At 38.2% G+C, this 26,286-nt stretch overlaps 1 protein-coding gene across 2 annotated transcripts in view; it reads left to right on the forward strand.

Annotated features, from left to right (window-relative positions):
- The window catches only part of METTL16 (methyltransferase 16, N6-methyladenosine), an 82,574-nt gene that overhangs the window by 25,847 nt on the left and 30,441 nt on the right, over window positions 1-26,286 (forward strand). For both annotated transcript variants that reach the window (XM_043583436.1, XM_043583437.1), the window contains exons 3-6: window positions 5,209-5,408; window positions 10,899-11,039; window positions 13,171-13,286; window positions 15,211-15,353. In XM_043583436.1, the coding sequence (XP_043439371.1) occupies window positions 5,209-5,408; window positions 10,899-11,039; window positions 13,171-13,286; window positions 15,211-15,353 (600 nt within the window). The remainder of the gene's footprint in view (window positions 1-5,208; window positions 5,409-10,898; window positions 11,040-13,170; window positions 13,287-15,210; window positions 15,354-26,286) is intronic.

A 26,286-nucleotide genomic window follows, 5' to 3' on the forward strand; every position in this document is an offset into this window, starting at 1 on the left:
TCTCCCCACTTCAAAAAAATTTTTTTAATGTTTGTTTACTTTTGAGAGAGACAGAATGTGAGTGGGGGAGGGGCAGAGAGAGGGAGCCACTGATGATTCTTAATTGAAACATTAGCTTTGTGATTGCCAAGTATAATTTTCTACTCCTTCATTACTTCTACACATTTGGTAATTATTCTATTGTAAATAAAAGCTGTCCTTTCTCCCCCATTTATTTATCTATTTGTGTAAGTATAGACTCATGTATATTTTTCTTTTACTCTGGGGATATAATCCCTTGATGGCATTCTTCATTCAGATTGTCCCAGATTTGGTCAGTGGGTGCCCCCTTAACTGGCCCACGTCCTTGTGACTTTCCTCATCTTTGAGTATGTCCTATTTTCTGATACAACGAAATGTTCTAGGTTTATCTTATACTTTCTCCTACTTCAAACCTGGAATAGCCATTCAACTAAGGAACTCTGATTCCTTTTAGTGGGAATGGTATTTGGAAACTAAGATCTGGAACACTAGTTATGCTCATTGCTTCTAGGTTCTGATTATATCTCTTGAGATTCCCCTATAGCCATCTTCTTTAGATTATATTAAAGTTCCATTTTTTTAAATTGAGGTATAATTGACATATACCCGTTTTAGGTATATAATCTAATGATTCAATATTTGTATATGTTAAAAATGAACACATTGGAGTGCCTGGGTGGCTCAGTTAAACGTACCCTTGGTTGTGGCTCATGTCATGATCTCGCAGTGTATGAGTTTGAACCCCGCATGGGGCTCTGCACTGACAGTGGGGAGCCTGCTTGGAATTCTCTCTCTCCCCCCACGCCCTGCCCCTACCCTCCTTCCTCTTTCAAACAAATTAGTAAACTTAAATTTTTTTTAATGAACACATTAAGTCTGCTTAATATCTGTCATCATATAGTCACATTTGTTTTCTTGTGATGAGAATTTTTTTTTAAGTTTACTTATTTTTGAGAGAAAGGCAGAGAGAGTGAGTGAGAGGAGGAGGGGCAGAGAGAGAGGGGGAGAAAGAGAATCTCCAGCAGGCTCCACATTGTCAGCACGGAGTCCGATGTGGGGCTTGAACTCACAAGCCATGAGATCATGACCTGAGCCGAAACAGAGTTGGATGCTTATCTGACTGAGCCACCCAGGTGCCCCCATCTTGTGATGAGAACTTTTAAGATTCTCTTAGCAACTTTAAAATTTGCAATATGGTATTATTTACTATAGCTACCATGCTGTACATTACATCTCCATAACTTCATTTTATAACTGAAAATGTATACATTTTGGCCCCCTTCACCCCTTCACTGTTGTTACAAATGGCAGGTTTTTATTTTCTTTTTTTTAATGTTTATTTTAATTTTTTTTTATTTCTAAGAATATTTTTATTATTTATTTATTTATTCTTTTTTACATAACAATATTTCCTTTATTCTGGACTCTGATACCACTTTCCTGATTCTTTCAGCTTTCACAAACAGGTACTGCTCTTTCCCACCGGGTCCCAAAGTCAATGTAACATGTTTAAAAAAAATTTTTTTTATAACTTGTTTTACTTTTTTTTTTTTTTTAATTTACATCCAAATTAGCGTATAGTGCAACAATTATTTCAGGAGTAGATTCCTTAGTGCCCCTTACCCATTTAGCCCATCCCTCCTCCCACAACCCCTCCTGTAACCCTCAGTTTGTTCTCCATATTTATGAGTCTCTTCTGTTTTGTCCCCCTCCCTGTTTTTATATTACTTTTGTTTCCCTTCCCTTATGTTCATCTGTTTTGTCTCTTAAAATCCTCATATGAGTGAAGTCATATGATTTTTGTCTTTCTCTGACTAATTTCACTTAGCATAATACCTCCAGTTCCATCTACGTAGTTGCAAATGGCAAGATTTCATTATTTTTGATTGCCGAATAATACTCCATCGTATATGTATACCACATCTTCTTTATCCATTCATCAGTCAGTGGACATTTGGGCTCCTTCCATACTTCGGCTATCATTGATAGTGCTGCTATAAACATTGGAGTGCATGTGCCCCTTCGAAAACAGCACACCTGTATCCTGTGGATAAATGCCTAATAGTGCAATTGCTGGGTTGTAGGGTAGTTCTGTTTTTAATTTTTTGAGAAACCTGCATAATGTTTTCCAGAGTGGCTGCCCCAATTTGCATTCCCACCAGCAATGCCAGAGAGATCCTCTTTCTCCACTTCCCTGCCAACATCTATTGTTGCTTGAGTTGTTAATGTGAGCCATTCTGACAGGTGTAAGGTGGTATCTCATTGTGGTTTTGATTTGTATTTCCCTGATGATAAGTGATGTTGAGCATGTTTATTTATTTTGGAGAGATAGCAAGAGCCAACGTGAGTCAGGAGGGGCAGAGAGAGAGGGAGACCGAGGATTTGAAGCGGACTCTGTGCTGACAGCAGACAGCCCGATGCAGGGCTGGAACCCAGTGAACTGTGAGATCACGACCTGAGCCAAAGTCAGATGCTTAACTGACTGATCCACCCAGGTGCCCCAGATTTTTTTCATTTTTATGGCTGAGTAATATTCTTCTGGGTGCGTGCGTGTGTGTGAGATTTCACATTTTTTTTTTAGCCATTTATCCATTCATGGACCCTTAGATTGTTTCCATGTTTTAACTATTGTAAATAATGCTGTTGTGAACATAGGGATGCATATATCTCTTTTGAGTTAATGTTTTCATTTTCTTTGAATAAATACTCAAGTGGAATTGCTAGACCATATGGTAGTTGTATTTTTTTTTAATTCCTGTGTAGTTAACATACAATGTTATATTAGTTTCAGGTGTACTATAATAGTGATTCAACAATTCTATACCTATTCAGAGCACATCATGTCAAGTGCATTCCTTAATCCCTATCACCTATTTCACCCCTCCCCTCTGGTAACCATCAGTTTGTTCTCTGTAGTTAAGAGTCTGTTTCTTGGTTTATCTCTCTGTGTCTCCCTTTCAGTAGTTCTATTTTTAATCTTTTGAGGCACCACCATTACTGTTTTCCATAGTGGCTGCACCAGTTTACACTCTCAGTGAAAGCTTTCTTCTCAATCTCATTTTTTCCCTACAAACTAGTACGCTAAAACATTTTTTTTTAATCTTTATTTTTGAGAGAGAGAGAGAGAGACAGAGCTTGAGCCGGGGAGGGACAGAGAGAGAGGGAGACACAGAATCCAAAGCAGGCTCCAGGCTCTGAGCTGTCAGCGCAGAGCCCGACGTGGGGCTCGAACTTACGGGGCGTGAGATCATGACCTGAGCCGAAGTCAGACACTTAACCGATTGAGCCACCCAGGTGTTTCCCCCCACCCGCCCCCCAAAGCATTCTTAAAGGTATAAGAAATAGTTATATTCAAGTATATTGTGCAGTTTTTGTATAGATAACAAACAGACCTGTATTCCTAAAATCTAATCCTGCCCATCATCACTCTTTGTAAATTCTTTTACTACTAAAATTGTGTTTGGGGTGTCTGGTGGCTCAGTTGGTTAAGCATCTGACTCTTGATTTCGGCTCAGGTCATGATCTTGTGGTTCTTGAGTTCAGGCCCTGTGTCAGGTCCTGCAGTGTCAGCACAGAACCTGCTGGGAAGTCTCCTCCTCTCTGCCCCTACCCTGTGTGCTCACTCTCTCTCTCAAAATAAATAAATAAACTTAAAAAAAAAACTAAAGTTGTGTTTTTTTAACAGTTGTTTGTTTGTTTTTGGTTTGTTTATTTTGAGAGAGTGAGAGCAAGCAAGCAGAGGAGGGCAGAGGGACAGGGAGAGACAGAATCCGAAGTGGGGCTCTGTGCTGACAGCATGGAGCCTGCTTGGGATTCCATTCTACAGCTCTGGGGTCATGACCTGAGCTGAAATCAAGAGTTGGACGCTTAACAGACAGAGCCACCCAGGTGCCTCTCTGAACAGTTTTTTTTTTTTTTAATTTTTTTTTTTAATGTTTATTTAGTTTTTTGAGGCAGAGAGAGACAGAGCATGAACGGGGGAGGGTCACAGAGAGAGGGAGACACAGAATCTGAAGCAGGCTCTGGGCTCTGAGCTGTCGGCACAGAGCCTGACGCGGGGCTTGAACTCACAGACTGTGAGATCATGACCTGAGCCGAAGTCAGATGCTCAACCGACTGAGCCACCCAGGCGCCCCTGAACAGTTTTTTTAAAGGTAGATCATGTCATCTTTAACCGCTGATTGTATATTCCTCAATATGTGTTCAATAGTGTTACTGTATGCTTAGTATCACAGAGCAGAATAAAGAATTTGTTAGGTGTCAGACTGGAAGATAATGGAAATGTTTACTGTTGGCTTGGTTATTCTGTGTCTTCAATAATTGTCTTGATTGTTCATGTCTCTATAATTTGCTCTACAAATATTTGAGTACTATTGTACTTAATTCATAGTATGCTTCATAAACCCTTAAAATTTTACCTGGAACGACCCTTAGATTTTGTATTTTTTTATTAGAGAGAGGAGGCAGGGGGGAGAGAGAGGGAGGGAGAGAGGGAGGGAGGGAGGGAGGAAGGGAGAATCCCAAGCAGGCTCCATGCTCAGCAAGAAGCCTGACGCTGGGCTCAGTCCCACCACCCTGGTATTATGACCTGAGCTGAAATCAAGAGTTGGATGCTTATTTGACGGAGGCACGCAGGTGCCCCTCTAATCCTGTTTTCATTATCAAGCATTTTATATTGCTTTTTGCTTTTAAACATGATTTTCAAAAAGTGCTAATGTCAAATGATGTTAATAATAATAGTAAAAACAGGCTAGGGTTTGTAAAATAGTTACTATGTACTGGGCATGATGCTAACTACTTTTCTCAGTTTATCTCACAGCAAAACTATGATATAGATGCTGTTATCCCCATAGCTGAGGAAACAGTCTCATGGAGGTGAGATAATTTGTCCAAAGTCACATAACTAAGTAAGGAGATAATCAGGCAGGAATTGGAACAGAGGCACTCTTGTCCTCTATGCTCCTTGTATGAAAATGCAATACTTTTGGTGGAAATTTATACTGCCTTTCATAAACTATAATTGTATTAAACACCCATATATGTATGCCACTGTGAATGTTCCGCATAGTTATTTATGTGTGATCTAGAAAATTCAAATGGGTGTTTGGTATTGTGTGGCTGACATAGAACTTGTATAGCATAGTAAATCTTACTAATCAGTTTTGTTTCTTTTTCTCCACTCCTCAGTCTTAATTTTAAAGACCCCGAAGCAGTCAGAGCTCTGACTTGTACTCTTCTAAAGGAAGATTTTGGACTTTCCATTGATATTCCATTGGAAAGACTGATTCCTACAGTTCCCTTGAGACTCAACTACATTCATTGGGTAGAAGATCTGATTGGTCATCAGGACTCTGACAAAAGTACTCTCCGAAGAGGAATTGACATAGGTATGTATATATGGTTTTAAATTCTTTTTTAGCTGAACATAAGTTTCATAAATTTTGCAATGTCTGTTTCTTTGTAAACTTCTCTTCTGGGTATTTGTGTGTGAAAGAAGCTGGCTACAGATATTACTGTTCTTTTTTGCTACACTTGGGCTTTTCTGCCATTTATTTCTCTTGAGAAGGGATTTTCAGCACCAAACAGGGAGCAGGGGTATAACAGTGCAGAACCCAAGTGAGGCTCTTGTTTTCTTACCTTTTCAGATTACCATATTGATGTCTGTGTCTTTGGGGCATTATTTTTACTCTGAATTATTTGGTGTTAATGCAGTAGTCCCATATTGGGATACTGTGTGATAGCCATTTAATAAAAGATCATGTGGGCTGAATACTTTAAGGAATCTCTCTCTCTTTTTTTTTAAATATTTTATTTCTGAGAGAGAGAGAGAGAGAGAGAGAGCGCGCAAGAGCAGTGAAGGGGCAGAGAGAGAGGGAGACACAGAATCTGAAGCAGGCTTCAGGCTCTGAGCTGTCAGTGCAGAGCCCGATGCAGGGCTGGAACCCACAAACCGTGAGATCATGACTTGAGCCAAAGGCGGAGGCTTAACCAAACTGAGCCACCCAGATGCCCCAGGAATCTCTTTATTAATAGAGGACATTTAATGCAAAATCAAAGAGAGGGAAAAAGTCATCGATTTAAATTAAGATGTTCTCTTAGTTGTAAACTTGTAACAGTGGAAAGGACTATCTGTTCATTTGGGAGATTAAGTGGAAATACAGAAGGAAATAAAGCCAGGGTATGTTTTGTGATTATAAGTGTATTGTATGTTTATCATAGCCAATGTTTTATTTTATGGGGGGGGGGCACCAGTGAGCAAGGGGCAGAGAGAGAGAGAGAGAGAGAGAAAGAAAGAAAGAAAGAAAGAAACAAACAAACAAACAAACAGGGAGGGGCTTGTGGTTTACCCGAAGTGGGGCTTGTGCTCACCTGTTGTGGAACTCAGACTGGGAACTGTGAAATCATGACCTGAGCCAAAGTCAGATGCTTAATGGCTGAGCTACCCAGGTGCCATATCATAGCCAATGTTTTAATTTGATAGGGTTAAGAAAATTTTTTAATTCATAGCGCCTGGATGGCTCTGTTGGTTAAGCGTCCTTTTGATTTTAGCTCAGGTCAAGATCTCATTGTTGTGAGATCGAGCCCTGCATCAGGCTCTCTGCTCTCTGCTGGGAGTGGAGCCTGCTTAAGATTCTCTCTCTCTCTTCCCTCTGCCCCTCCCCTCCCCAGATAAAAAGTAAAGGAAAAAAAATTGTTTTAATGTTTTACTTTATATTTGAGAGAGGGAGAGGGAGACGGAATCTGAAGCAGGCTACAGGCTCCAAGCTGTCATCACAGAGCTTGATGTGGGGTTTGAGCAGTGAGATCATGATCTGAGCCAAAGTCAGACACTTAACTGACTGAGCCACCCAGACACCCCCAGAAAAATAAAGAATAAATTTTAATCCTTTGGCCTTTACTAGTCCTTTATGGGAACAAAGCTCTGTGGCCCTATTTCAAACTATAGTTAATAGGATAGTTTCTAGATAGTAGTTTCTAGATAATAGTAGATGTTTAACTTTGACTTTTTTTTTTTAACTTTGACTTTTGTATGCATTTTCAGTGAACATTTTCAGTCCTCCTCATACATGACCTTTTTAGGTCATTTATTGACTCCTCCATTCTCCTTTATGCATGTTCCTCCATGGGCTTCCTCTGGTTTTCCTCTTTCCCTTCTAGTCACTCTTCTCCCCTTTTAGGCTTGCTTTCCTCTGTGTGGCCATTAGATGTTGAGAATCCTTAGAGCTCAATCTTTAGCCCTTTTCCTATTGAGCATCCTACTTCTGGGCAATTTCACCCACATCTGTGACTGTTTCCCACCTCCAGTCAAATAACCCACAAATTTATATATTCTGCCAACTTGGATTATCTTGAGCTGTAGTCTGTTATGTCGGCAATACAGATTTCTCAAGAACATCTCAGACTTTGCCATGTCCAAGACCAGACTCATTGTCTTTTCTTGCTCATCTTGGTCCTTTTTCTTCATCCCTTATTTTCAGTGGATCCACCACAATCCACTTTCTTTTTTTTTTTTTTTTTTTAATTTATTGTCAAATTGGTTTCCATATAACACCCAGTGCTCACCCCAAAAGATGCCCTCCTTAATACCCATCACCCACCTTCCCCTCCCTCCCACCCCCCCATCAACCCTCAGTTTGTTCTCAGTTTTTAAGAGTCTCTTATGCTTTGGCTCTCTCCCACTCTAACCTCTTTTTTTGTTTTTTCCTTCCCCTCCCCCATGGGTTTCTGTTAAGTTTCTCAGGATCCACATAAGAGTGAAAACATAAGGTATCTGTCTTTCTCTGTATGGCTTATTTCACTTAGCATAACACTCTCCAGTTCTATCCACGTTGCTACAAAGGGCCATATTTCATTCTTTCTCATTGCCATGTAGTACTCCGTTGTGTATATAAACCACAATTTCTTTATCCACTCATCAGTTGATGGACATTTAGGTTCTTTCATAATTTGGCTATTGTTGAGAGTGCTACTATAAACATTGGGGTACAAGTGCCCCTATGCATCAGTACTCCTGTATCCCTTGGGTAAATTCCTAGCAGTGCTACTGCTGGGTCATAGGGTAGGTCTATTTTTAATTTTTTGAGGAACCTCCACACTGTTTTCCAGAGTGGCTGCACCAATTTGCATTCCCACCAACAGTGCAAGAGGGTTCCCGTTTCTCCACATCCTCTCCAGCATCTATAGTCTCTTGATCACAATCCACTTTCATCCTTGATATTCTTTGATAGGTCTCTCCATTCTCACCGAGAATGTCTATCATTTCCTGTTGGTTTTGTTTCTTAAATATTTCTTCAATTATCTACTTTCTCCATTTCTGCTGCAGCCATCTCAGTCCAAGTCACTGTTCTGTCCCCTGGTCTACAGATTACTTTTTAACTATTCTTCTCATCCACTCTGTTGCCTCTCCATTTCATTCTCCAGAAAGTATGTATAAATCCATACATACTTGGTCACATCTTTATGGCTTTAATGGCTTCTTATTGCTTCTGTGATAAACACCCAATATCCTGACTTAGGCTGTTAAAACATCCATTGTGTGTTTCCTACCCTCTTCTCTGGGCCTCTCTAAGTCTCATCCAGTGTGGTTTTCTTCCTTATTTTCTACAGTTTTGGTCTTTAGTCCTTCTAATAAGGCACCGTGAATGTACATGTTGTTCCCTCTGCCTGGAACTTCCCCATTGTCACCTTGTTAGAATCTCATATATACTGTAGTTGTCAACTCAAGCCTTATTTTTCAAGAAAGCCTTCTCTGACCTTCTAGCATGAGACAAGTTCCTTGATTATAAGCTTTAGAAAACCATGTTTCTTCCTTCAGGGTATTTGTTGTAATTTTTAACACACTTTGTCTTGTCTGAATGTCTTTTCTTGGCCACTAGGTTGCAAAGTGCAGAACCTGTTAACTTTTTTTGCTTACTATACTATCCCAAGGCCTAACAAAGTTTTTAGCTTTCTAGTAGGTGTCTGATAATAATTCGTTGAATGTTCATAGATAAATACATCATTCTTTCAACATTCAAAATTCTGAACATCCCATATGAGCTAAGCAGTATGTAAAAATGAGGGGTTTAGCTAACGCTCTGCCCTTTTATGTTCATGGCAGAAGATTGGTTGATGGGTTATAGAAAACTCAAGAGCCTACTTGGTACTAATTTATTTTAATTATGCCCCAAACTGTCTAAAATAACACTTGGGGATATAGGAGGTTAATGGATTTTAGCTCTTCACAAGGGGCGCTCTAGCTGAAATCACATTCATTCTAATTAGGGTTTTATATAAATTCTTCCCCCAGACTCCATCAGTTTGCTCTAATTTTATGATTATACACTTTCCATTTTTATTTATAATTACAAGTGTTATTATCCATTAAAAAATGTCATTCAGCTTTCTGAGGAGACTAGGATGTTAGAATTCAAGTTTTTTAGTCTTAAGAATTGAGCAACTTAATTTTTTTTGGGGGGGGGTGCAAAAAACAGGTCTTTACCTGTGTTTATTATCCTGGAGGTAGCTGAAGGAAAGTGTACTTTCTTCTTTTTGCTCTTTGCTTTTGAATGAATTGAAGTGTGAAGAGAGAGGCTATTGTGTGAGAATCAAGGGCCTGGTATCTGGTCCAGATATTTTTTCCTACGGAGCTTCTTAAATTTCCTTACTGTGAATGATTCTGACTTACCAGAATGGCTAGCAGGGACTCAGTAATTGTCGCCTCTGAGAGGAGCATGAGTTCCCTTCACCACCCCTTCCTTTGCTACCTCATACATTCCCAAGGGGGTGTTTGCCCAGTAGCACCAGGGCCAGGATGCTATTAGGTAAACATGATAGAAAGTATAGCAATCATGGTGACTGTCAAAGGGCTGTTAGTTATGGTCGTGTCTTTTATCAGCCTGTTAGAATACTTAATGAGGAAGCAGTAAGAGACCTTGGGTTGCCTCTGGGTGAGAGGTATCCCTAGCCCCATCTCTTCTGGCCAAATCCTTAGAAGACTAGACTGGCACCTAGATGTAGTCCGAGGAAAGCAGGCCTGGAGTGGCCTGGTAGAGGCTGACTGCTATAGGCCCTCAAGATAAACACTGGCTTTTCTTCTCTTGAACGTGTGCTTTTGGATCTTACTGGCCAAGATTGGTCAGTGGTCATAAAACAGTATTTGTGGTTAGTATATACATAGTTCAGTTCATGGTTAGGGGATCTACATACAAGTTGAGGATCAAACCCTAGTTGTCTTTGCCTGGAACATTTGCCTTTGACTATCTCCCTTGAAACTGTAGTAGGGGAAGGCAATGATTTGTGTTTTACATCTAGATCAAATGTCTTTCCATGTCATCGCATCTAAGAGATCTAGTTTGTTGTTGTTGTTGTTGTTTGTTTGTTTTTAACTTCTGATTTCCTTCAAGTAACAGCTTACAGATATTTGAGCATTGGTCATTTAAATAATCATAAGAATACCCTGTGTATTTTTTTTTCTGCTTTTGGGGAGTGGGATGTACATTGATTTCTTTTAAGCATTGATTTTAAGAAAATCAAGTTTTGTGTGAGATTTAAAATGAAAAATTGTATAAAGTAAATGAACTTATTTTGACCATTTTTAGTTTATAAGTTTTATAGTCCTTGATCACCAGCCAGTTGTGTGCACTTCATTACATACAACACACAAAAGAGCAAGGTTTCTGTCCTCTAGGAAATTTGAATCCAATTATGAGGTAAGACTGACACCTGAAATGACTAAAGACCCCAGCAGCTACCGTTTGTGTACAGTCAGGTACCAGCTTGGGATTTACACTGTTAAGGTTATAAGAATTCTAAGAAGGGGAAGAATGGTGTTTGGCTTGTTGTTCTCACCTCTGTCTCTGGTGTGTGCAATGTGTTTTGAATTTTCATTTTACTAGGTACAGGGGCATCCTGCATTTACCCTTTACTTGGAACAACCTTAAATGGCTGGTATTTCCTTGCAACGGAAGTGGATGATATGTGCTTCAACTATGCAAAGAAAAACGTGGAACAGAATAATTTATCTGATCTTATAAAAGGTTAGCTCTACAGAATAAATGCCTCTTTCAAGCACTTGTGTTAACCTGTCTTCATAATTTAATACATCTAATTTTTTGCTTTAACATACAGACTTTGGGGTGCCTGGGTGGCTCAGTTAGTTAAGTGTCCGACTTCAGCTCAGTTTGTGAGTTCGAGACCTACATCGGGCTCTGTGCTGACAGCTCGGGTCCTGGAGCCTGTTTCAGTGTCTGTCTTGCTGTCTGTCTCTCTCTCTCTGCCCCTACCCCTGCTTATGTTCTCTTTCTCTCTCGAATATTAATAAATGTTAAAAAAATATTTTTTAATATACAGACTTCGGTAATTCTTAAAAATATGGTACAGTACATTGTAATGGAGTTTACAGCTTTGTTATCAGTATTAATGCAGAAGGAAATATGGTAAATACAGTTGATCCTCATAATTTTGTGGATTTTATATTTGTGAATTTGCCTGTTTGCTAAATTTGCATACTTGGCGTTATATTTAACCCCCAGGTCAATACCTCTGGTACTTTTTATGGTCATTCACAGATCTGTGCAGAGTGGTAAAAATTTTGAGTCACCCAACATACATGTTTCCAGCAGAAGTTGTACAGGGTGCTGATCTGTCTTCTTGTTTCAGCTCTCTACTGTAAACAAGTGTCCTTTTCATAGTCTATGTAGTGCCACATTTTTGGCATCATTGTGTTTTTTTCTTGGCGACTTTGCTGTTTAAACATAATGTTAAATACAATCTAGTTGTTATTTAAATACAAGAAGATGTGATGCACCTTTCAGGAAATACGTGTATTAGATTAAGTTTCATCAGACATGAGTTCTAGTGTTGCGGGTGTGATTTCAGTGTTAATGAATCAGCAGTCTATATTGAATAAGGTGTTTATAAACAGAAACATGAAACAACATTGTATGTTGAGTAGTTGATGAGACTGTTTGACCAGAGGCTTGTTCACAGTTACCTAACCCTAGATATTTCTCTCAGGAGCCATTTGTTCCAATTCAGTATTCACGTTGACTTTATAGACCATAACTACCATGAATGTTGGGTATCAACTATATATGAAGTGACCTAATCACCAGGATTTTAGAAGAGAAACCCTGCTGTTGATTAAAGTATATCATTTTAAAATTTCAGAATATGGAACTGTGCTACCAATAATCAAGTCCCCTTAGTGACCAGTTACTTTTTAATATTTGTGCTTACTATATATTTAAAGAGCTGTTCATTTTTTCTTTTTTTAATTAAAGAGAATTTATGTCACTTCCTGGAAGAACTAGACTTTTCTCACTAGTGTTAAACATATTATTCTAAGGGGAGATACTAATAATGTGTTCTTCATTTACCCATTCCTGTAGTACACATTACTCCAAATCTAGCAACTTTATTTTTTATTTATTTTTTTTTTTTAATTTTTTTTTTCAACGTTTATTTATTTTTGGGACAGAGAGAGACAGAGCATGAACGGGGGAGGGGCAGAGAGAGAGGGAAACACAGATTCAGAAACAGGCTCCAGGCTCTGAGCCATCAGCCCAGAGCCCGACGCGGGGCTCGAACTCACGGACCGCGAGATCGTGACCTGGCTGAAGTCGGACGCTTAACCGACTGCGCCACCCAGGCGCCCCCAAATCTAGCAACTTTAAAACAGTAAATATTTATGTCATGGTTCGTACGGGCTGAAAATTTGGGCATGGCCTGGTTAGGTGGTTCTGTTTCAGTCTTTCATGAGGTTGTAGTCATCTGAAGGATTCACTGGGAGTAGAGATTTGCTTCCAAAAGCCATTCGCTTACATGGCTATTGATAGGAAGCCTTGGTTCATTCACGTGGATCTTTCCTCTAGGCCAGTTGACTATCCTTATGGCATATCAGCTGGCTTCTCTTAGTGCAGGTAATTCAAGAAATAGGGCAAGAAAAAGGGCAATTTTTCTTTTATGACATAGCCTCAGGAGTGACACCTTATCACTTCATCACATTCATTTTATTCAATAAAAGTGAGTCACTGGGTGCAACCTATACTCAAGGAGAGGGATATTAAACTCCACCTCTTAAAGGAACTAGTGTCATAGAATCTGTGGTCATATTTGAAAACTGCCAGTGCATTAAGAGTAGTTTAACAGTTCTGTATTTTCTCCTAGTGGTAAAAGTACCACAGAAGACACTCCTGATGGATGCTCTTAAAGAAGAATCTGAGATAATCTATGATTTTTGCATGTGCAACCCACCCTTTTTTGCAAATCAGTTGGAAGCCAAGGTAAAATATCTCTGCTTTAAAACAATTGAATATTTATCTAAGTTGCTGATGTTTGCAAAGATAAGAGCAAAGAACAACTTTTATTTTGGAGGCTGTTATCAGGATGCTTCTGGTATCAAGCACCTGAAGAATCAATTCAGATTGACTTAATAAAGGAAGTTTATTGGCTTACATATCTGAGAAATCAGTATATTTATGTATATATGAACGTATATATGTTTATATACGTATTATATATATACATAACATATACAAGTATGCATGCCGTAAGTGTAAATTGGATTTTCCAAAGTGAACACTCCTGTGGAACCAGCATCCAGATGAAGAAATAGAGTACGACTAGCACTACAACTAAATTTCTTTTTATAACAGTTTTATTGATATAATTCACATGCCATACAATTCACTCACTTAAAGGGTAGAATTTAATTATTCTTAGTATATTCACAGAGTTTTGCAGCTATCACTACAGTCAATTTTAGAACATTTTCCTCACTCCCCAACTCCTCCCTCTGCCACTAAGAAAAACCCCTCTCCATTAGTTACTGTCAGTTTCCCACAGCTCCTACAGTCCTAGGTAACCACCAGTGGACTTCCTGTTTTTATGGATTTGCCTGCTTTGGACATTTCATGTAAGTGGAATCATATAATATGTGACTGATTCTTTTCACTAAGCATAATGTATTTTCAAGTTTCATCCATATTGTGGCATGTGTCAGTACTTAATTTCTTTTTATTGCCAAATAATATTTCATTGTATGGAAATACCATATTTTCCTTATCTATTGATGGACATTTGGGTTGTCTCTGCTTTTTGGTTGTTACGAATAATGCTACTGTGAGCATGCATGTACAAATGTTTGTGTAGGAGTGGAATTACTGGGTCATATGATCACTGTGTTTAGTTGTTTGAGGAACTGCCAGACTTGTTTTCCAAAGTGGCTGCACCATTTTACATTCCACCAGCTCCAGTGTGTGAGGCTTCCAATTTCCAGTTTCTCCACGTCCTTGTCAACACTTTTGTCATATGTCCTCTTGATTATAGCCATCATAGTGGGTATGAAGTGGTATAAAGTGATATCCCATCTTGGTTTTGATGTTTATTTTCCCGGTGGCTAATTATGTTGAACATCTTTTCACATGTTTATTGATAACTTGTATATCTTCTTGGGAGAAATGCCAATTCAGATCCTTTACCCATTTAAAAATTGGATTATTTTTTTAAATTATTATTGTAAGAATTCTTTATGTATTCTAATCACAAGTCCCTTATTAGATTTATTGTTTGCAGACATTTTCTCCTATTTTGTGGGATGTCTTTTCACTTTCTTGTTGGAATCCTTTGCAGCTCGGAAGTTTAATTTTGAGGAGTCCAATTTCTCTAAGAAACCATCGTGTAGGCCAAGGCCATGAAGATATACTCCTGTGTTTTCTTCTAAGAGTTTTATAATTACACCTTTTATATTTAGATCTTTGATCTGTTTGAGTTAATTTTTCAATTTGGTTTGTGGTAGGAGTGGATTAAATATTTAAATTTAAAAAATGAAACCCTAAGAGTACTAGAAGAAAACATAGTAGATATTTATATAATCTTTGGGTGGAATATTTTCTGTGCATGGTACCAAGACAAAACATAAAAAGTGACAGATTAGTCTATGTAAGAAAGGTAAAATTTTTGTTCGTTTAATCACAAAGATGGAAGGTAAAAGACCTTGGGGAAGAATATTAGTGTGAATGCAGTTGTTTAAGATGTAATATTACAATTGCTATATGATTTTTAAATCCTAGATCTACCGTGATGATTTGGAAACTAAAATTACATCTAAGCATTCTTATTTAGAACTAGATTACAGTCAAAGAGTTAGTCTTATGGTGTAAAAATTTTTCACCAGCTGTTGTTGTTGTTGTTGTTGTTGTTGTGCAGGGAGTAAACTCTCGAAATCCTCGGAGACCTCCACCTAGTTCTGTAAATACAGGAGGTATCACAGAAATCATGGCAGAAGGAGGTGAATTAGAGTTTGTTAAAAGGATCATCCATGACAGTTTACAACTTAAAAAAAGATTAAGGTAAGTTAGTTATTACAACATGGGACTATTTTTTCCCTATGTAATTCTGAAAGAAACAACCTCACTTACAGGAAATGTAATCACAGTAGCCTGAAGAATAAATAGATAAAAATGGAAATGGTTACAGATCCTACAATCCGCAAAGACCCTGTTTCTGAGGATGCTCTCGTGGCCTTAATTGATTTGTGTTTCTTGTAATTATCTGCACTACATGGATAGAAAGGAAAATATCGTATGATTGTATTGCTCCCATTGGTACGATACTGTGGTGGAACAAAACTGATTCAAATATGGCTTTTGATTAGAAAACAGATGGGTTCAGATCTGTCCCATGAACCAGAATAAATTTGTTGCCTAGTCCTTGAAGCAATTTATGTTCTTGGAATCAGTCTCCCAAACAATGACAGATGTGAGGACATTGAGCTGTCAAGAACTTAATGAAGGGAAACTGAGATCACTAACCAGTTCCAGAGGAGAGTTAAAGCTATTCCTTTTTAAAAGCTAATTATTTCGGACAACACGCCTGTCATTAAGCAACATAAGGTACTCGAAAAGTGCTATTTGTCTCGCTTGACTTCTCACTCTGCCAAGTGTTGTTGAAATGATGGATAATGTGGTAGTTCAAAAGTAAAAGGTCTTTTAACCCTAGCATTTAGCTTTGGGATGTAGAGATGATTTTTTAAATTGTGATAAAATATGTATGACATACAATTTATAGGTATAGGTTTTGGTTTGTGTGTGTGTGTGTGTGTGTGTGTGTGTGTGTGTGTGTGTGTGTGTGTTTTAGAGCAAAAAAGAGCTTGTGCAAGTGGGGGAGGTGCAGAGGGAGGAAAAGAATCTTAGTAGATTCCACGCTCAGCGTGGAGCCCAATGTGGGGCTCAGTCCCACCACCCTGCAATCATGACCTGAGCTGAAATCAAGATTCAGATGCTCAACTGACTGAGCCACCCCGACACCCCCAAAACTTACATTTTAACATAAAACTATACATTTTAAAGTATATAGTTTAGGGGCACCTGGGTGGCTCAGTGGATTGAGTGTCCGACTTGGCTACGGTCATGATCTCAACTCATGGGTTTGAGCTCCACATCATCAGGCTCTGTTCTGGAACCTGCTTTGGATTTTTGTCTTCCCCCTCTCTCTGCCCCTCCATCACTTGCGCTCTGTCTCTCTCTCTCAAAAATAAACATTAAAAAAAATAAAGTGTATAGTTTAGTAGTGTTAAGTACATTTATATTGTAATGCAGCTAATCTCCAGAACTCTTTCTTGTAAAACTGAAACTCCCTACCCATTAAACTAAACAACAATCCCTCTTTCCCCGCCTTTCGCCCCAGTCTCTGGCAAACAGCATTCTTTGTCTCTATGAATTTGACTATTGTAGGGACTTTTTATAGTATTTGTCCTTTTGTGACTGGCTTCTTTCACTTAGCATAATGTCCTCAATGTTCATCCATGTTATAGCATGTGTCACAATTTCCTTCCTTTTTAAGGCTGAATAATATTGATATTCCATTGTATAGTATATATCACATTGTTTATTCATTTATCTGGTGATGGGCACTTGGGTTGTTTCTCTCTTTTATCTATTGTGAATAATGATGGTATGAACACAGGTGTGCAAGTATCTCGTAAGACCCTGCTTTTAATTCTTTTGGGTATAAACCCAGAGTGAAATTGCTGAATAAGGAAGACTTTTTTTCTCCTTCTTTTGGATTTATATGTGTTTAATGCTGCTTATCTTAGTAAAAGGCCAATTCCAAAACCAATGGATATCCTAATTTTTTAAATGTGAGTTTATAGATTTGTGGAAAGCGACTGGATTTTTGGGTGGTCTGCCTCTCAGGATTTATTTATACCTTGTTGAAGCCAAAGGTTAAGAAGTTTCTGCTTTAAATTGATTTGTTCAAAGACAGATTAGGGTATAAAGAAGAAAGTGACTTAAGTTACACTGAGCATTGGGAAGAGTCTGAATGAGTAAAGTAAACTTAAGGTAACAGAGCACTGAAACTTATGAAAAGAGGTACACAGGGCCATGTAGCCATTTCAGAATCTGTCAGCTTTTGAGGGGATGGGAGCCAACCAGGAAAATGAGGACCTAAGTTGTTTTCAGTAGGTCTGTTACTGAAGTCCCACGTGAACTACAAAAATATGTTTTATAGGAACACCATTCTAAGAGAAATTGATCAATATGTTCCAGATCTGCCTATACCTGGCTCTGGCTGCCCCCAGATTGAATGAAAGGTACACGTTTGCTAAGAAGGATAAATTGCAAGAGTTCATCATACTTCTGGAGAGCTGACCATTTTGAGCTTGGTATCACAGATGGGAAACATTACCCATTTATGATTGATTTGAAAATAGGGTTCAGCAATCCTGTCCACTCTGTTAGGATTCATGCAGATTGAGAGGGATAATTAGGAAGAGAAGAACTCATTTTTACTGAAAAGAGAATAAAGCAGTATGTTTTGAGAGTATTGCTCATAAATCTTGTTTATAATATCACATTGTTCCATGTTGATTTTTCATTTGTACATAGTACCAGTTCATGTCCTCCTACATATTTTTATAGTTGACATAATGTTTAAACCACTATGCAACTCTGAAAACTGTACGCACATATACCTTGGATATACTGTGGGTTCAGTTCTAGACCACCGCAGTGAAGTGAATATCGTGATATTAAGCAAGTCAAATGAATTGTTTGGTTTCCTGGTACATATAAAAGTTACATGCACTTACAGCTATACTACAGTAAATGTTCAGCAGCATTATATTATATATTTTAAAAATGTATATACCTTAATTAAAAAATACTTGATTGCTAAAAAATGCTGACTATGTGGGCATTTTCCCTCAGTATCAGTGAGTTGTAATGTCTCTGCTGGTGGGGGCGATCTCAGTATTGATGGCCACTGACTGTTGGTGGCTGAAGCTGGGGTGCTGTGTCAATTTCTTTAAATAAGAACAATGAAGTTTGCTGCATCAACTGACTCTTTCAAACAGTTTCTCTGTAGCATGTGATGCTGTCTGAAAACATTCCACTCACAGCAGACTTTTAAAATTGGAGTCAGTTCTCTCAAACCCTACTTCTGTTTACATACTAAGTTTATGGAATATTCTAAATCCTTTGTTGTCATTTCAACAATCTTCACAGCATCTTCTCCAGAAGTAGATTCCATCTCAAGAAACTACTTTCTTTACTCATCCACAAGAAGCATCTCCTCATCCGTTCAAGGGTCATTTATGAGATTGCAGCAACTGAGTCCCATCTTCAAGTTCTACTTCTAATTCTGGTTCTTTTGCTGTTTCCACCACAACTTTGGCTACTTTCTCCAGTGAAGTCTGGAACTCCTTAAAGTCATTCATGCAGGATGGAATCAACTTCTTTCCAAACTTCTGTTAATGTTGATATTGCGACCTCTTCCCGTGAATCCCAAATGTTCTTAGTGGCATCTGGAATGGTGAATCCTTTCCAGAAGGTTTTCTTTCTTAAAAAAAAAAAAAAAAAAAAAAAAAAATTTAAGTTTATTAATTTTGAGAGAGACAAAGCAAATGAGTGGGGGAGGAGCAGAGAGAGAAACCCAAGCAGGCTCTGCACTTGTCAGCACAGAGCCTGATGCAGGGCTTGAACTCATGAAATGCGAGATCATGACCTGAGCCGAAACCAAGAGTCAGATCCTTAACCAACTGAGCCACCCAGGCTCCCCTAGAAGGTTTTCAATATACTTTGCCCAGCTCCATGAGAGGAATCACTGTCTGTGGCAGCTATAGCCTTATGAAAGGTATTTTCTTAAATGTAAGATTTGAAAGTCCTTAATACTTCTTGGTCCATGGGCTCCAGAATGGATGTTATGTTAGTAGGCATGAAAACATTTATCTCATTGTGTGTCTCCATCAGGGCTCTTGGATGATGAGGTGCATTGTCAGTGAGCAGCAGGATTTTGAAAGGAATCTTTTTTTTCTGAGCAGTAGGTCTCAACAGTGGGGTTAAAATAGTAAACTATGTTATAAACATTGTGCCGTCATCCAGGCTTTGTTCCATTTATAGAGCTCAAACAGGGTAAATTTAGCATAATTCTTAAGGGCCGTAGGATTTTCTGAATGTTCAGTGAGCATTGGCTTCAACTTAAATCACCAGCTGCATTAGCCCCTGACAAGAGGATCAGCCTGTCCTTTAAAGCTCTCTAGCTATGAAAGTCCTAGATGATATCTTGTTTCAATATAAGGCTGTTTCATCTACATGGAAATCTGTTGTCTAATGTAGCCACCTTCATTCATTATGTTAGCTAGATCTTCAGGATAACTTGCTGCCGCTTCTGCATCAACACTTGGCTGCTTCACCTTACAGTTGTGTGTTATGGGGATGGCTTCTTTCCTTAAACCTCGTGAAGGAGCCTCTGCTAGTTTCAGGCTTTGCTTCTGCAGCTTCATTACCTTTCTCAACCTTCATAGAATTGAAGAGAAATTCTGGATTAGTTTTGGATTAGCCTTCGGCTTAGGAGAATGTTGCGGCTGGTGTGATCTTCTGTCCTGACCACTAAAACTCTCTCTCTGTCAGCAGTAACACTGTTTGCTTTCTTATTATTCATGAGTTCACTTGAGTAGCACTTCTGGTTTCCTTCAAGAACTTGTTTTTACAACTTGGCTGATAGTCACAGAAGGCCTAGCTTTTGGCCTGTCTTGGCTTTCGACAGGCTTTCTTCACTAAGCTTAATCATCTCTAGCTTTTGATTTACAGTGAGAGATGTGGACCCTCCTTTCATTGGAACACTTAGAGACCCTTGTTAGGGTTATTAATTAGCCTAATTTCGATATCGTAGTGTCTCAGGGAATAGGAAGGAGAGGGAAAGAGATGGAGGAACAGTGGTTGGTGGAGCAGTCAGAGCACACACAAGTTACTGGTTAAGTTCACCATCTTACATGGGTGTGACTCGTGGCACCTCAGAACAGTTACAATAGTACCAACACAGATCATCATGGCAAATACTGTAATAATGAAAAAGTTTGAAATATTGGGAGAATTCCCAAAAAGTGACAGAGAGACACAAAATGAGCGCTGGTGGTTGGAAAAATGATGCCAATAGAGTTGCTCAATGCAGGATTGCCACAAACTTCAATTTGTAAAAAAAAAAAAAAAAAAACACAGTTATCTATGAAGTGCAGTAAAGGGAGGCATGCTAAAATGAGGTGTACTTGTATTTTGAAGCTCTGAAAAATAAGGGATTAAAAACAAATATTTTAACCCTACCATCTGCTTCTTACCCATCTAGAATTTTTTTCTTATTCCTGAAAAAGTGTAGGAACTCAGCAGCGTTTTTAACATTATGGAGTTAAATTTGTTGCACTGATCTCCGTGATGGCACTCAAGATGCCTCACCTCCCTGTTACGATTCATGCCTCACCTAAGTCATGCACAGCAGCACCTGCATGCATGTGTTTTATTTTGTATCTTAAAGGATTTTGCAGCTGGGATGCCTTTGGGAGGTAAAGGTATCCAGTATGTTAGTTTTACAGATTAGAAACTTGGGACCCAGATATCCTGATTTCTAGTCTAGTAGCCTGCAGCATATGCAGTCCTAGCGTACAGTTGGACTTCTAAGTAGACAGCCTTTTTGTTGTTGATGAAGTTGCAAATGCTTTTCAGCCTTACCTTTCATTTTTGTGCCTGTGGCTTAAGCTTACTTAATACCATTGTCTTTGGGGGTGCCTGGGTGGCTCAGTTGGCTAAGTGGCCACTTCAGCTGAGGCCATGATGCCTCGGTTCGTGAGTTTAGGCCCCGCGTTGGTCTCTGTGCTGACAGCTCGGAGCCTGGAGCCTCCTTCGGATTCTGTTTCCCTCTTTCTCTACCCCTCTCCCACTTGCTCTGTCTCTCAAAAATAAATGAAACGTTAAAAAGAAAATTTTAAAAAAAGAGCACTGTCTTTTTTAGAGACTCACCCAACCTTCTAAATAGATCAGTCGATATATTTACAGATCTATTTATAATCAGTTTCACTTAATCAAACTCCTTATGACCTGAATTTCAGTCTTGTAATTCATTGCTTACTAGGTCTGTAGTTCATTCCTTTTATGGCAATTATTTTATGATTTTTCAGGAGTCAGAGATCTGTATCTCACAGAGTTCCAACTTAATACTGGTTTCACCACTTTTCCTCTTCATTCTTTTTCCTTTCTGTTCCCTACTCCCTGCCAGATGATGGATACTTCCTGGGTTTGTATATATAGTCCGTATATTTGGTGATGGGCAACAAATTGAATAATCTGTGCCTTTTTTTTTTTTTTTAAGTTTATTTATTTATTTTGAGAGAGAAAGAATGTGAGGTGGGGATAGGCGGAGAGAGGGGGAGAGAATCTTAAGCAGCCTCCATGCTGCAGCACAGAGTCCGACGCAGTGCCCAAACCCATGAAACTGTGAGACCATGACCTGAGCTCTTATCAGGATTCAGATGCCCAACCACTTGAGCCACCCAGGCACCCCTGTGCCTTTTGAATGTGATTCTTTAATCACATTCTTAATCACCAAACGTAAACTTCGTTTTTTATTGGTAAATGGGATAATAATAGCTACTTTAGATCTCATAGGGTGGTCATAGAATTAAATGAACACATATTTGATATAAAGAATATTAAATAGGATCATTTTAACTCGACTGTTCTAGGAGTTCAGTAGATTTACATGCTGGTCCACTATGTTGAAAGAAAATGTTACAAATAACTTTGTTACGTTATTTTAATAAAAAGCCCCTCCCCGTCCCCTTCTTTTTTTTTTTAAAGTAGATGCTAGTATAGTTATGGAGTACTATAAATGATAATTGCAGGGTACAATTGTAGATTTTATCCCTGAGCCTTTAGTTAATTCTCCAGCTGAAAGACTCCCAACTTTGGAGATAATACCTCCTATAGCTGTTCAGAGAATGAAGAGAAATTACATATGAATATACATGTAGACTGAAGTGCTATCTAAATGTTAGATGTTCCTATTATTTGTGATTTTATCTCTTAAACAAGATAATCACACAGAAAATTAGCAAATGGAGAAAACATTGATCTCGGCACTTTGATGCAACTATTAGCTTATTTTGGGTGCATTTCCTACCAGTTCCCCCTTTTTTTTATTCCCGTGGTTATAATCATAAATACCACTAATTTTGTTTTCTGCTCTTGATTTTTTTTCATTCCTGTGTTTCTTTGTGGCTAATGGTATGTGCATAGCAGTAATTTTAAATAGCTTGACAACAGTCCACAATTAACTAATTCCTTATTATTGGGCACTATATTCTTTTTTTCAGTGTTACAAAGAACATACCACTTCTCATTTGTTACTGAACCTCCACAGATACATCTAATGAATCTGTAACGTGGGTGGCTATCTTTGACCTCTGATTTCATCTTTGATTAGGATCCATCATAGGGTTGCCGATCAGTAAAAGGGTTTCTTGGGTGTCATTAGAAAGAAATGTACCCCTTGCTCCAGTGTACCAACTCACTACACAGATAAAGAATGTAGGGATGTATTGGGGATCAGATAATATACCAGCCTGTTCTCCGGTAGAAGACGATTTTCTCAGTTAAAAACCTAAAATGTATGTCTTAGTTTTGAGCTCCACAGGAAGTAGGTACTGGTATTTTGATTTTTTACTTCCTGCTAAGGTAGGAAGATAGAGAATTAAGCAGCCTGAAAGATAAGGGGCTACTTTTTTTTTAATGAATTAGATTATGTGCTTCTCATAACCTTAGTTTAGGTATCATGCATACATGCGTAGTTACATTCTCTTTCAAGTTTTAAGGGGGCAGAGCCTCATTGATTGGTGACTACTCTAAGGTCTTAGGGAGAAAAGGTTGAATCCAGTGGTTCATGCCGTGACAAACTAGCTGTATCAGCTTTCATAGCATATCTACCTATAATAGGTAGTCACTGCTTAGTGCTACTTTCAGTACTCGAAGTAGAGAGTTGTTAAAATCAACAAGCATGTATTTTTAGTACATCAGGCAGTTATAAAAAGGAATACCAAAGAATGAAAAGCCTTGGTCCCACTACCTTGGAGAATCTTATTGCAGTGTTTCTTGTACTTGTAAAAATGTATGTGAATCATTAAAGCTACTTTTTAAGAAGAACGGAAGATAAAAGTTTATTTTTAGTCATGTAGATTTGTAATGTGCGGTAGTTTAAATGATAAATTTTGAGATCAGGTGGACATTAGGGCTGTTCTGCATGTCGAGGGGCATTTATTCTGGTAATTCAATATAGGCAGCGAAATGTTAGATTCCACAACTAGGGAAATTTTTAGACTATGCTCATGTCCACTTTACATGCTAAACTTCTGCTTCTGTCTGTTTTTCTGTATTATGCTTTAGTTTAAGGTTTGGTGTTTTAAAAAGTTTTAAAATAACCAGTCCCCACTAAAAAGAACCAGTAGGGGCGCCTGGGTGGTTCAGTTGGTTCAGCATCTGACTTCAGCTCAGGTCGTGATCTCATGATTTGTGAGTTCAAGCCCTGCATCAGGCTGTCTGTTGACAGTTCAGGGCCTGGAGCCCCTGCCTTGGATTCTGTGTCTCCCTCTCTCTCTGCCCCTCCCCATTCATGTTCGCTCACACAGTCTCTCTCTCTCTCTCTCTCTCTCTCTCTCTCTCTCTCTCTCTCTCTCTCTCAAAAGTAAATAAACATTAAAAAAATGTTTTTAACAAAAAACATAAATAAAAAGAACCAGGCGCCTTGGAGAAATGGGTGATTCCACTGCTAGGTGAGTATAAGTTTAAGAAGAGCCTGGAATATTTTATGGTATCAAAAAGTAAGGAAGTGTTCAAAAAATGACCTGTCAGAAGCATACAAGAGGTAGCCCAAGCCAAATCTGAGACAATATGATTTCAAAATAAATAATGATAATAATTGATTTTAACCTATTAAATAAAATAAGCAAATGAAATACATAAAGGGGATAGAGGAAAAGTTCTTTGTCACAGTATCCCAACTAGTACATGCAGAAGGAACAATAAAGTGAGAAAAATCACCATTTTGTCATCATTATTATAATAATTGATTCATGGAAAATCAACAATGGAAAATTTGAGGAGGGACAGGATGTTAACAATTTCAGAGTATCTCCCCACAGATGACTTAACAATCACAAAGAAATAACGGTAACATTATAGTAGAGAAGCCTGGGGGACCCTGCCTTAAGCAGGTAATCACCTTCTGATGTGCTGCACCCAGGACACTACAGCACCCTGTGCTCTTCATGCCCAGCGTGTATAACTTGAACCTAACTCTGAGGAAACTCCAGACAAACCAATTGGAGGGGTTTTGTAAAACATTTCTTCAGAAATAGGAAGGTCGTGAAAGTTACAAAAACAAACAAAAAAAGGGCTGAGGAACTGTTGCGGATTGAAGGAGACTAAAGAGACTTGACACGTAAATGAAATGCAGGATCTTAGATCTTGCATCAGGGGAGAAAATTGCCATGAAGGACATTATTGGGATAATTGGTGAAATTTGAAAATGGACTGTATTCCAGATAATAGTATTGTATGAGTGTTAAATTTTCTCAATTTGATAATTGTTCTGTAGTTATGAAGGAGAAGGTCCTTGTTTTTAAAATGTGCATGCCAAAATATTAAGGGTTAAAGGGGCATGATGATGACTGTAGCTAACACTCAAATATTGAAAACAAAACTAAACACACATACAGAACAAGCAAATGGAGGAAATGTTGATTGATGAATCTGGGTGAAGAGTATACTGGAATCATTTGTACTAATTTTGCATCTCTTCTGTATGTTTGAAATTATTTCAGAATACTTTTTCTTGAAGCTGCTATCTCAGAGGAATTACTAAATGTTGTAATGAGTACAGTGTTACTTGCATCATTAAAATAGTATAATGGGTTCAAAGTCTCCTGGGTAGCTAGATCTTCCTTTCGTTCATCTTTTTTCTACTTGCATTTTGATTAGTTGTCACAAGATGTTTGTGAGAGTAGCTAGGATCTGATGGGTAGGCATTTCTTAAAGTGAAGTCAGCTCAGAATTTTTTTTTTAATACATGCTATAACTTTGTCCTATAAGAAATATAAGTGTTTCAGGAAACAGTTAAGTATACTGATGAGATTAAATCTTAGATTCACAAGTCTAGTATTCAGTTTACAGCAAGGGTTAAAAGAAATATGTACTTTGCCAAGTGTATGTTAACTGCCGATGACATATTTAACCATAACAAGCCTTACTTATCTAAATATTTGCTTCCCTTCATCTCCTGAGGAAATTTAGAATATCTTTGATTTGTCTCTGTTCTGGACTGTTTCTTGGTTTCTGGTGACTCTGATCTAATCTGTTCAGGAATGGTAATCTTAAAGGAAAGGTCTTCACCTATTTTATACTGTTACTATTTGAGCACTAATTGCTCTTAATTTCTTTTTTTGTATCTTGTTCCTAAAATACCAAAGGCTTTTATTCCTGGTTAATGATTTCTCCATTTATATACTGTCTTCTTAAAGGGAGCATATTGTTTTTGTCCTAAACATTTTAAAACCACCAAATGGAATTGTTTGTGCTCTAAGTAAATTTACCCAGGTTTGTTTAAAGTGGTTTAGGTAAAACAATTATTTCTTTGTATTTTCAAAGGGGAAAATGATTGACTAAACAAAATAGGGGCAGTCACCTGTTGTTGAGCCCACAAATAATGAAAACAAAATAGTAGTGCATACTATTTCTAGAGCAGTATAATGGTATTTCTCATACTTCTGTAAACATTAAGATTTTCATTTATATTATTTAATGTATTAAGTTCGAACCATATGAAATGGCCACTGTATTTATGATACAAACCCGGATACAAAAACATTCTGTGCCTGCATTTATATCAAAGTCTAAAGAGGCAAAATTATTAAGACAGAATGACCAGGGGTCACTGGAGGCTGGGGTAGGGTGGGAAAAGACT

The sequence above is a fragment of the Prionailurus bengalensis genome, chromosome E1, assembly GCF_016509475.1.
Source record: "Prionailurus bengalensis isolate Pbe53 chromosome E1, Fcat_Pben_1.1_paternal_pri, whole genome shotgun sequence".
Taxonomy (NCBI): Eukaryota; Metazoa; Chordata; class Mammalia; order Carnivora; family Felidae; genus Prionailurus; species Prionailurus bengalensis.